The sequence below is a fragment of the Tyto alba genome, unplaced genomic scaffold, assembly GCF_018691265.1.
Source record: "Tyto alba isolate M040663 unplaced genomic scaffold, T.alba_DEE_v4.0 Super-Scaffold_27, whole genome shotgun sequence".
Lineage (NCBI taxonomy): Eukaryota > Metazoa > Chordata > Aves > Strigiformes > Tytonidae > Tyto > Tyto alba.
Window position 1 is genome coordinate 10,872,008 of NW_024881301.1, and position 13,433 is coordinate 10,885,440.

Below are 13,433 nucleotides of genomic sequence, written 5' to 3' on the forward strand. Positions count from 1 at the left end.
ATGGATGGTAAGCACAGGACGAGAGGCTCAATTTTGCTCTCTGCAAATGCCCGATAAGTCCCTCAAGCTGGCGAGAAGTAGGTGCTATTTGAAAGACAAATATACTGCAAGGAAAAGGAGCAAAAAGAAACAACTGTGGTTACTTTTTCTTGGGTTTATCTGAGGGTCAGACTATTTGAAGAGTTACTGTGATGCAGCTCAGCCCGTGGTCCTCTCCACAGCATTAGATGAAAGCCAGAGCAGCTCTACGGCATTTCACCCTCCCTAGCAACAGCACTGTGCTGCAGTCATTACCTTTCTCATCAGTTATGCCCCTGATAGTCTCCAAACAAAACCTCAACAGGAGTGCAGTAATACCTAAGCTAAAGCTTAAATAAAATAACATCTTTCTGTTATCTCACTGCAAGGAAAAGAAAACCTTTTTTGGCTCTGAATGATTTCAGCATAATAAGCAACAAGCATTGCTGGAAATATACTGTAAATTAATCTTCCAAGTCTGTTTCCATTCATTGTATATAATAAACCTTCATGAGAATGGAGCAAATCCGTCCAAAGGCTTTAATCTGCTTTGAGACCAGAACAACCTTGCATCATATAACCAGCAACAACAGTGTACTGCTAAGTCACAGGGAACTTTCCCCAAGAGATTTCACACAAATAAGCCATAAGCTTCCCCTCTGCCTTCAGGTGAATGGCGGAAAGAGGAATTTGGAATTGGCTTGACTACCAACAGCACCAGCTCCCACCAAAGCCCCAGCAAAATGCAAAGAGGCAACAGCAGAGAGGCGAAGCAAGACCCACACTCCTCCTTTCCCTGCGGGAGAGACACAACAAAGGTCTCCAGGACTTCCCTGTGTGAGGAGACTAGAAGAAAGTGGAACTGGAAAGATAAAAAAGCAACAAAATAGCAGCTTTCAAAATCCATCTCATGCCCTGAGCCATGGATGTTCTTCCCTAGGAGCACCCCAGCGCCAGCCCATCCAGCTCCAGCACTGGAGGACTTTCTCTTTCCAGGACTTGGACATCAGCTCTGTGTCTGGATGTCAAGGTCCTCACATACCTTGAAGGCTGGCAGAAGATGAAGGCACAGTGTATGTCAGCAGATTAGCTGTTCGCTGAGAATTTAATGCTCACAGTGGCTGTGACAAAGCAGGAGAGTCCCCCCAGGCTCACAGCAAGGCCTGAGGCCAGCTACCCCTCCACCATAACCGTGGCCAGCTGGCAAGTGGTCCAGCCTACTGCACCGAGAGAAAAACAAGACCGAAGATGCCTCCTGCTAGGGCCTCTGTGAAAAGCTGTGCTGCTGCTGATGGGCACAGGGGCTCTTTGATAATTTCTGTATGTTTTGTTAAAGAAATCTGCCATTCCAGGGCTGGAAAAAAATATACTGTTATACCTGGTGGCTCATGTGAGAGTTAGCACCTCGCCTCAACAAAAAACAACCAACAGAAAATCCCCAGATGCACAGAATTCATCTTTTTTTTTTTTTATTAATACAGGAAAGCTGCTTGAGGGAAAAGCCCACAGCAGTAAGGGCACCCAGCAGCCATTTAAATTTTAGAACCATCTTCAGTCTGCAAACAATTTCTGTGAACCCTAAAGGACTGGTGATTATTTTCCTTCATGAAGACACTCAGTATCTCAATACTATAGCAGATATTTGCTTACTTATAAGTATTTTTTTTTAAGAAACAGTATTGAGGTTATTTTGTTTAGTTAAGATTCCTGTCTGCATTAAAATCAGGGGAATGTGTCTAGGTTAAAAATCATACAAAGAATTTTCTCTCATTTGTTTGGAGAACAAAACATGCCAAGAACTATTAGAGAAGATCCCCCAAACTATGCTGACATGTACAGGCACTGAGGTACTTTCAGACTGTATTAAGCCTCTTCTTCTTAAAGAAACCTGACATTCTGGTATCTAGGAAAAAAAAAAATGTGGCCAGTGAAAAACTCATGTACTCATTGAATTATTTTGTACTCTTCAAGCATAGTTTCATTTTCTCCTAAATTCTTCTCTGAGATATTTCTGTGCTGTATTTTTGCAGTATTTCTGGTGTTGTGAACTAAATTCTAGTGCAGCACACGTTGCTTCAGGGTTTGTGGGTTTGAAGCATAAGATCTCTCATCTCTATCTATATTACTCTACCTTACCATGACACAGTATGTTCAACCCCTTCTGAAGCTGGACCCCACTCTCGAAGCAAGCCTTTGGAGTCACAGGATTCAGCAGCAATGATCTTTGATGCTTCACAGCTTCTCACTGGGGTATGAAGTGATATTACCAAGCTCGCACAATGCATGAATCCCTTCTACTTATGGTAGTTGCACAGAAATGTTAGTGCACAACCCGCATGGTGACTTCTTGCTCTTTTTCAATGAGATAGGAAGGCAGGAGTATGGTAAGATTGCATTATTATACCTGATAGGAAGGACTCATTTCTCTAGTAACTGCTAATCTCAACATGAAGAAGCATCTTTGTTTTCATTAAAAGGTTCCTCTTTATGTGCGTAGAATGACAACAGAAAGTCACTGTCATGGATGGGTAACTTAAATCTTTCTTCCCAAGGTTCTCTCATATAAGTGACAGCAAAAATCATCAACTTCCTCACTGCGATTGCAGACAGCAAGAGAGAAAATGATACTCATTATTCTTTCAATTTTTGTCTTTTTAAGTGACACTATTGCCAATAGCTCTGTCTCAGTGCTGTGTTTAAGTTGTTCTTTCCTGTGATACAGACATTTAAGCCACTATGAAATATACTGGGCAGATCACTGCAGCTGGATTTGGCCTTCAGCTTACAACAGGGACTTTTGAATTCAATCTGGTGATCTCAGTGGGAAGGCCTTGCATATCCCTTTCTTAACTCAGTTCTTCTAACAAGGCTTCTACAGACACTGGCTCACAGGTGATCTTCTTTGGCAAAGGAAGGGATCACACATCACACGAGAGCATCTCAGGTCTCCAAACACATACTTCCATAAACACAGATGTACAGTTTTGGTGCCTAAGGGCTTTTGGGGACTTTTTGTGTTTATTTTGGGGGTCCGTTTGATTTGGATTTTTTTAAGATGAAAAGAAACTTGGAACAGAAAGATGACTGAAGATGCCTGGAAGAGCAAAATTAATACTTATGTCTAGGCCTGACAGAATTACACTTTAAATTAATGACCAGTCTGTGCTGCACCTTTCTCTTTTGGATAAGCAGCCCAACCTGCTTCTTTTCCCCAAACTAACTACATGCAATTTCTGTTCTATTTCAGAGACCAAGACTGTCTCAACACATAATCAGTAGATGTGGGAACAAGAGCAGAGAGGTCTTTGGTGGGCATGGAGTGAGGCTGATCAAGGGTTATCAATGGCAAAAATGGTTAGCAATCATAAAAACCCAGCCAGTTCTTCCAATGGTTGATCTTCAATAGCAAGGAACACCAGAAATCCTGCCCTGTCATGTCTACCTCTCAAGATATTAGAAGTCAGACATAAGACACCTTGTTTAGTTTGGTCCCAGAAACATTTGTTGTCCCAAGCATTTAGGTAATGCACCCCTAAACAAGGGAGATATAAAAATACTTTGTATGTGAAATTGCTTACATCCCCATTTTTTCCCCCACCAACAGCATGTTTGGGCTGTAGCTCTGTTGACAAAAGCTTAAGACCAGAGCCAGCCCCAAGCAGCTTCTACAGGAGCACTCATGCTTATTTTAAGTAAAGCCTTGCATCTGCTTGCTTTACCAGCACTGTTGTCTCCCCACTGTAAAATACCATGACCGCACTTGAAACAATCTGAATTTTTTAAAGGGTGGCAGAGGAGTTAGACTGACTTTATTCCACTCTTTAAAGGTGAATGTGATCAGATGGGGGTCATAACTTACGAAGCTAAGGGATGTGATTTGCAGGTACCTCATTAATTGTGTGTCACTTACCTATGAAGAACAATGCCCGTTAATCTTATTGACTGGAAATTATTAAAGGGAGGAAGAAAGCAGCTTCTGCAAATTTAATAAGTGCAACAATGAACCAAATGGAAAAGCATGTGATAGCTCTTCTGAAACCTATTACATTAATAGTTAAAGTAATTATAATGGAGTCATTTCAGAACTATGAGAAGCTTAAGGGACCACAGATTCTTCATGGCTCGCACATCAGACAAGCAAGCATGAAATCAGTTTTCAGCAGGTGTCAAAGAAGAAATGAACTCTGAAAACATTTTCAGCTTCTTAAAAACTGGCACTGTTTGCTATCTAATGCAAATGCAAGACTGAAGATGTTTCCTGCTTATTTATTAAGACTGCCCTTATAGTTAAGCACTACAGGCAGACAGACCTGACATGAATTTCAGAACACTGCTTTTCAAACACAAAAGACCAATCAGTCAAGATTGACAGCATCACACCAAACGGCCTTCTGTGTGTATCTAAATATATATTCCCGCTTCTAACACACCAGGCCTGTTATTGCCCAGGTGCAGAAAGCGGGCACGTCGCTAGTCGCGTGCAGCGAGCACACGTGCACAGGTTCCCTTACCTGCTCCTTTTTCACCGGGGTGCTGTGGGCTGCCACAGCCGAGAACTGCTCGAGCGTGTTCTGATGCTCTTCACTCAGCTGCTGCTGGTCCTGCGGCTGCGTCTCCCCTGCCCCTTGCTGCGCAGGGCTCTCCTGCTGATCCTGCTCTTTATCCTTGGACTCGGAGTCCGATCCTGATTCTGTAGTCATGGTTGGTTATTCTGTAAAACAAGGTGAGCAGACCTACTGAGTACAGTCTCATAGCCAAGAATTTGTAAGCCAGGCTTACAAAATGAAGAAGTATCAGGTGCAAAGTTTTGGTCTTAATATGCTCAGCCTTTAAAACTAAAGTGGCTATCACACTGGCTCAATGAAGATCCCTCGGAAAACTTCCCTGAAGCAAAAGACCAAGTCTAAATGCATCCATAACCTAAGGAAGAGCGCGTTGCCATAAAATCTTACTCTACATTATAATACACAGACATGATAGGACTTATGTTGAAGTGAAAAACAGACATACAGTTCTACATAGTTAGCAATTCATAAAAGGAGAGTAACACATTGAGAAAAGCTCATGTGATTGAGGACCCTAAATAAAACCCAGTTCACTGTAGTTTGGGTTTCTAAACCATGTGGAAACTTTTGAAAGCATTAAATATTTTGTTCTTTACACTGAAGTCAACAGGGCTTGAACTCCTCAACACCTGCACTCCCTTTTGGAAATGGACTCAGGTACTTTTGATGCTTCCAGGCAACATGTAAGCTAGAAACATCTGAAATGGGCCCATCAACAACAATGCAAATGTACAACTGTCCGTAAGCCAAGTTTTGTCCTTCCTGCTTGAATTCACCCACACTTATGTAATTTCTAAGTGCTAAAGCATCCAAAAGATAAATACTTCCATTAAGTCATTCTAAGCGTTAGATTTAAAATAAAGTGAATAGGACTTGCATTGAACATGAAAAATCTATGTTTGAACTTAACTTTGTCCAGTACTAAACTGAAATGAAAATATTTGCAATATGTATTAAAAATCTTAACTATTTCAATTAAATAGTTTTGTTACAAATATGTGGTTGTCACCCAATTCTCAAACTACATACAAGCAAAATCAAACTTTAAAAAAATACTGTGATTTTGTACCAAAGCAAGGATTTGAAAAAGCAGACTCTCTGCCAGTTCAAAGAGAGTGTGCTCTTATGTTTGTTATTCAAACATTCTTAGTCCTCATGATCTTATCCTTGAGCATTTTGCTTTTAAGCCACTTGAAAACAAACCAGTCTGCTTCAATCTATTTCTGTTCATCATCGGGCCATGATTTCTTTAACCTGGTAACCATAGCTACAATGTAATTATAAGCAGTTCCACAGAATACACATCTGCTAATTCATCTGCTAGGAAGTCACTATTAACTCAACATACACTACAGTGTTTACTAGTAGAAGAAGGTTTATTAAAGATCACAAAAAAAAAGTGCAGGCTATTTTTTCTTTTTTTTACTTAAATGTTTAATAAGCTACACTGCTTGACAGAAAATGTTTTAAATGAAGCCAATTACTACTTTCAAACTCATTTATGTATTCTCCACTTTCAAGGCTAAGTTCTCCAATGAATACATGTCACCGTACAGCAAGCAAGTACACAGCATTCAGCTCATGCTCAGATTTTGCACTGCATATGAGGACGGGGAAGCGTGTTCCTACCTCCTGCATGCCAAAACAGCACGAGAGAGAAGCAGAATTAGAAAGCATACATGGCAGATTTATTCTTCAGGTCACTATTTCAAAGTAGTAGTGTGTGAGATACTTGTTAGGAATACATCCTAAATTTCTACACTCAGATTGGCACAACTTTATCGGAAATACCTTTTAAAATGTATTGTTTAACGAATTGTATTTAGCATCTACAAAAAGCAGTAATTAACTTATGTATTTTAAAATGTGACAGTCAGAAAGGCATTCATTTAATCAATCTTCAGATGTCCACACCTGAGATGGTCACTTTAAATGCGAAGGAGAAAATCAGATGTTTCAGAGAGCGATTCATCTGACCTATTTTAGATGCCTGCTTTAAGCTGAGATAAATCACATACTAGCACAACTTTGTCCGACTTGCTACGAAGGAAGCCTAAACAAGTTCATCTGATGTAGATCAAACAAACCCACCCTCCACATTCAATTCGATTAGGCCACTCTTTTTTTGTATGCTTTAAAAATTAAACTGCACAACAGTGTTAAGCTCTCAGTTTTGTTTTGCCCATCTGTCAGATCAACATGGAATAAACTATTCTTCATCTGATACTATTACAGTTGCCTTGTTTTAAAAGCACTCAGCTCTCCACAGACTTCACAAGCTTTTCCCCCTACTCTCAAATCATGTTTTGTACAAGTGTATAAAGATATGAAATTAAAATTAATCAAATAATTAATTAAATAAAATTAATCTATTTGATTTTCTTTTCCAGAAACTATGAATTAGAGAGTAACAAAAAACTAATGACAGCTACAAAAAAATCATTGATCAAACACCATCAAACAGAATAGATGACCAATACAAAGCGTAATGCATGGAAGTTGCAGTACAAAGTCTTTTTTTTCCCCTCTTGATATGAGTTAGAGCAGTGTAAATAGAAAGTAACTATCACAATTCCTGCTTGGAAACAGTCACCCCAAGTATCTCAAGGCATTAATCTGTATAGGATCGCCAGTCTATATGAATCAGAAGTCTGTCTTCCTTCAGTCACCATCACCGCATCTCTGGAAACTCGTTTTTGCACCCTATATAGCTTGTTCCCTAATGAACACTTGTATCTTGGCTGTTCATGAGTGTGGAAACAGCCATTTAAATGAGCCCCATAAAACACAACTTCATGTAGCATGAAATGAAAACAAGTTCTACTTTTCTTGCCAGTTACAATTTTGCATCTCAAGGAACAAGTGTGGTTCTTAGCTTCTTCTAGGACATTTCCGCATGAAGCAGAGCCTTACAATACTGTGAGTTACTTTCTGGGACTAGTTTTCTCTCCAGTTACATGAGCCTTTGCTGGCTCTAAGGGTGCTTTGTTAGAAAACTTTTTGTGCATTAACAAATCTTTTAGCATAAGCAATTCCCTGGATACAATATTCCTGTCATTAGTCAGACAGCAGATGGATTTAATTAACCCAAGGCTACCCATTTCCAAATGTCGTCTTTATTTCCCTACGCATACTAATATGTTTAATAACAAATACTGAGAACTAAATACTATTGATTTCACACTGTCATCTTACAGATGTAAATAGAAGCAAAGCAAACACATTTTGAATCCAATTTCCTACAAACGGCTCAGATGATTGTATTGTTATGACTTATCTCATTCCACCTAGTATATGTTGAAAATACATAAATTACAAGACAGAAAACAACATTCCTCTTTCAGTACAAACTAACAGGTTGTCTTGCCTTCCTCAGCAAACAGCTGCTTATCCAAATGAACCTTGAAAACATTTCATTTTTTATAAATGGCACAATAATCCTCCTATGAAGAAGTAGTTTCACTTATCGGAAGAAATAACAGTAATCTTAAGAAATTTAACATCATAAATATTACTCTACCTTTGTTCATATGCAGCAAACCTGACAGAATAGCTAGTAGTGTCTATACCTTTGTCAAACACGTATGATTGGCTGAGAATTTCTTATTTTCTTGGTTTATTTACTATACCTGGCTATGTAACAAAACCATGACTTCTAATGTGAATTTCAACAAAAGAAGAAAGAAATCACTGAAGTTCCTTAAACTTTTTCTGTTGCCAGTACAACCCCTATATCAAATTCCCCTTTCCAGCAAACAAAAAACAAACTAATGAAAAGAAACCAAGAGCACTACTTTATACAAATGAGGTAATACTATGCAAGCCAGATGTGCTCTTGGATAGCTAAGTTTTGGCTTACAACCCAATATTCAAAGATTCCAAAAGATTAGCTGAGTTCAAATTTAACACAGATGCTGCTAATACTGGATAGTCTAAGGCTAAAGTCAATTTGGCTACAGAATTCAATCAGAATGAAAATCGAGTCTTTTGATTACAGAAAAAAAAAAGCGCCAAGAAATAGCTTATTTTAATCTACTACCTAAAAATTATGTTAAAAATATATGTACTTTCAGCAGTGTGAAGGTTTAAAATGTAAGTATTTGAGAGTGCTGCAGAATTAAGGGAAGATAAACATTAATATACTACCAAGGTATTAAAACACAACTTCAAAAAACTACATGACATATTTAAAAATAATTGTTATTAGATCAAATCACAGAAAATAATTTTTTTCATACCCTTACACTATGCAAAGTAAAGAAATTACATATGGATTGCAAACCTGCAAACCACTTGCGCAATAAGCCTACATCCTAAAACCTTCCAACACACCCAGTCCTTGTTACCTACAGCTACCAGCATACTCCACTTTGGGAGGTTACCATTTCTATTACCAATTACTTGCTATGGACTTAAGGGACATAATTTCCTTTTCTCCATACAGGAACAAAAATCATGTTCTCCTCTTAATAATTCTCTGAGCAGGTAAAACCCAGGCTATGACACCGGGTCCCCTCTAGCAAGTGACAATCACAACCTATATTCATACATTCAACAAGTTATTTGACTCTTTGCTTGACGTTCTCAGAGCACAGACCTTCTGGGTTACATCTACTGAGCAACAAAATTCACAGCTAAATGACAGTGGAGTCCACAGTTTAATTAACCCAGCAGTCATTAATAAACCTTTATTTATATATAAATACATGCTAGTGAAAATATCTGCTATATTAAGCAAACAGAAATCACATTACAGAAGAAATTGCAAACTAATTCCAAATAAATTGTGATGTCACGACAAAACAAAATTGAACCAAGGATAATTAAATGAACTATACATAGACACTATTTCCTGTAATACACAGATTAATGATTTACATTTAAATGCTTCTTTGATCTAATTAATCCTCTTTGTGGAAAGTTCTCCTTTAATTATAGTAATTTCTGAAGATTGTTATAAATCATTGCAGAGGTCCAAATTTGGAAGTTATGTAAGAAAATAATGATTCCATACTTCAAAAATAATATTCCGCATAATGAGAGACATATTTATCCAATAACGATGAGATGCTGCTGAGAAGAGCATATGGGGAACAATATTGTTCCTATGAGCAGTAACAGAAATGTCAATATATGTTTCAAGAAAAGAATACATGCCAGAACGCCAACTTCTAAGCTTGAAATACAAACTGTTTTCATCAAACTGCTTGAAGTCTCAGCTCACTTTATTCCAGTTGGGCTCCTTATTAGGAAAACAACCATTTTTTGTTGATCCTTTTTAATTTGGGTGAGCTTTGCCCTCACGTGCAGGAGGCATCTAAGCCACAAAAGCCTGGTGCTGGGTCCTTGGACGAGGGGACAGGCAGGACCTCCGCAGCACTGTGCCAGGAGCTAAGACCAGCTCTTTTTTTACCCAGCACCATCCTCCGGCGCTGGCAGCAACCAGAGGCCCGTACAGAGGAGGCATCTCCCTGGCATTATGGTTTCTCCAGTGGACACCAACAGACCAAAGTAACTGCGGAGATGTGGCCTGAATAGACATGGGTGGGAAACCACTCCAAAAAGGGCAACTGGATGCCCCCTCCCAACCGCATGCTCCTATCACCTGTCGTGACAGCACCAGTGTGGTTTTGGGGGGCCAGGTGGCTCAGCTGGGAGGGCTGAACCTCCCCAACATGGGGAGGGTGAAGCAGCACCCCTCGTTCAGGCTTCAGTGGGTGCCCCATCTGTCTAAGAACCCTTATATTTTAACTCACAAACATGCTGGCTGCACTCAGAGTTTAGTACTGCACCTTAAACATATATATGTAACATCAACACAAATCCATTAGAGCCAGCACATGGGAAAACAATGAAAAGAAAGTAAAAAAAGTAGTAACGAGAGATGAGAGGAAACCCAATGGAGAAAGGTGCTAAGCATCAGGATGAGCTGCCATCATGCCAGCACAGCATGCTCTGGCCTGAGTGACTTAAGAGATCTGGTGGCCCAAGCATAGGTGCAAGAGATTTCAGGGTGGACAGGGAGGTGTTAATAAGCAATAATAAAAAAAGGCGGGTTGGAGGTTTTACAACACATAGCGTAACTTAAAATATTTGTTTGGCCTTCTAGGAAGGTGCATGATACAGATTTCTTTACAGTTTCTTGATGAAGATGAAAGAAGGAAAAATGGAGGCAGCATCTGTGGAAGAAGTTGTGTAATCCAGAGGAGACAGAGGAGACACCTTAAAACCAAAAGACACCCCCCTTCAGAAGGGACAAAAAAGCAAGGCAGACTTGAATTATCCCAAGGACCCAGAACTCCCCTGCCCCAGGCATGCACACACCTCTCTGGCATCATCTCTGAAAAAAAACCACAGATGAGTGTTTCTGGAGAAATAATCCTCCCTCTAGCAAGGGTGGGGACAGGAAGCATCAGGAACTTTTAAATGATGGAGAGTGGGGTGGGGAACAAAATATATCAAAAGGGAATTGTACACCAAAGCAAAACCAGGGACAGATGACTCAGGGATGAACATAAAAGACTAACATCAACATAAAAGGGGACATGAAGACTAGGATGCAAAGTGACTTACAATGAGCAAGAGGTGTGGCAAACAATAAGTAGAGAGTCTATAAATACATTAGAAGGAAAACCAGGCCTGTTACTGAACACAGGAAAAGCTGAATTATTCAGTGCCTCATTTCACAGCAGCAAGCCGGGACCAGACACTCGGGGCATCTTTCACCTGATGCACAGGATGTGCAAGTGCAGGCTGGATGGAGTAAGGGTAGAACAGAGCAAACACATCAGTGAGCCAGGCGGCTTCAGGTCAGCAGGAACCAGTGGACATGTCCCTACAGTGCTTGGGGAACTACCAGCAATTGTCTCTAAACCATTAACCACTGCCTTGCAGATGCCAGAGAAGCCAGGTAAGATCTAAAAGAAATTAAAAGACCCAACACAGCACACAATCATACAAAGGAAAGTGGGAACAGAAAAGCCAGAAATTACAGTGTACTTCTAATACCAGAGAAATTGCTAGAGCACACTGCTAAAGGATTTCTAATCCTGTAAAAATAATGAGACTAGGAAAAAACCCAACCAAACAGTCAAAATGAATGCATCAAAAAGTCATGTCAAAGTAGTGTAATGTCTCTTTCGCTCTCTCTGACAGGGCATCTGTCCCAGCTGATAAAAAGAAAGTGTTACAGATGACAAAGCCTATCTTTAGAAAGGCTTTTAAAACAGCCCCACATGACTTTTTCATGAGTGAACCACAGAAATAGCTTCAATGACTAAAAGAAAAAAAAGGAAACAAAAAAAAGAAAAAAAAAGGAAAAAAAAAAAAAGAAAAAAAATCACATACGAGTGATTAAAAAACTCTCAACCTTAGCCTACAAACAGCCAGTAGCACAATGACAACCTGTGAGAACGTATCAATTTGAGGAATCACGGTGCTTTGAGCATCAGTGAAGGAAAGGAGAGTGCCTGACCATGCTCAGCATCACACTGAGGAGGCTGGGGCAGGCTGTTGGTATCCTCACTGGACTTAAAGAAAAGCAGTTTGACAGAAAACCATATATATGCTGAATCTGTCTACATTCCCGTAAGGGTAGTGGCAACAGGAGTGGGGACCTCAGAAGTGAAAAGTGATGGGGAAGCAATGGGTTAGGCAACAGGAAGAAAGTAGCATGAGGGTCTGAAGTCACATGTTAAGCAAGACGAATTTCAGTCTAAGAGATGATGCTGGAGCTGTTCTGCCTTCTGCAGCACCAGGGAGAAGTACACAGCATACTGAATTTCGGTTTGGGATTCATATTTTTTTGAAAAATATAAATTAAAGAGTGTCAAGAAAAGAGTAGGAAGAATGAGAATAGGTTTAGAAAATGTGACCAGTGGAAAAAGGTTTAAGGAGCTGAATTTGTTTACCCTGGGAAAGGAAACAGAGAGCAGGGAGCTGGTAAGAGCCTTGCAAGACATACAATCTTCTTGCAGACAGAAAGTAATCAAGCATTTGCTAAGAGTGGAGCAAGAACTTGATTGGCATGAAGTGGGATTTAGAGTAGATGGTATATCAACTATAATGACAGTCAAGAAGAGATTATCTATAGCTGTATGGAGTCATGACTGGAGACTTATGTACAGATAAACAGCAGCAGCAAAATTCTGTTTGCAACTTTATAAAGCATAAGTAATTAAAATTTTTTTTATTTTCTACCCCTTCCATTTGGGTTGGCAACTCTGAATTCACAGAATGAATGTACTTGCTTCTGCTTCAGAGCATCTGGATGCACAGGATAACATTTTTATTTCCTGTTTACCTTTCATTTCTATGACTCAGTGAAATTACCTGGGTCTGATTTGCTCTCTTGATGGGTGGCTTCTCACAGCAATAAAACTCAGAATCACTGCAATTTCTGTTGCTCCTCCTGCATGCAAGGTTTATGAAGAGTCTGACAGACCAGGTTCCCTGAAGATACCAGATCACCTTTTGGAGGTCATATCACCTACAGCACCCAAGAATACCCTAATTTCTGAACAGGACAAGAGAAATCTGGCCACCATAACCCATTTTGGCTGTTTTTTGCCTGTCTTGCTGATCCAAGCAGTTTTCCCCATGGACAGACCTGGATTTACCAGAGCAAGAAGGGAACTGCATTCTCCCAACAAATTCTTTGTACAGGTCACCAGGCGCCCTTCCATGCACCCAGGGTGGGGGCTGGCTCTGTCCCCCTCATCCCCTGGTGCCAGGATTCATCCACCAACCCCAAAAGCAGGATTGCGGCCACTGTCCCCCACTCACATCACGGTTCCTGCAGATGGCTCCTGTGGAGGAAGCCACAGACACAAGCTGGAAAACACACACCTT

At 40.0% G+C, this 13,433-nt stretch overlaps 1 protein-coding gene across 27 annotated transcripts in view; it reads right to left on the minus strand.

The window, feature by feature from the left end:
• EPB41L3 (erythrocyte membrane protein band 4.1 like 3) overlaps window positions 1-13,433 on the minus strand; it is a 146,018-nt gene that overhangs the window by 62,038 nt on the left and 70,547 nt on the right. For 26 of the 27 annotated variants that reach the window (XM_042797910.1, XM_042797909.1, XM_032987630.2 and 23 more), the window contains exon 2: window positions 4,530-4,729. In XM_042797910.1, the coding sequence (XP_042653844.1) occupies window positions 4,530-4,718 (189 nt within the window). In that variant the 5' untranslated portion in view covers window positions 4,719-4,729. The remainder of the gene's footprint in view (window positions 1-4,529; window positions 4,730-13,433) is intronic. The other variant, XM_042797912.1, reaches the window with a different exon arrangement.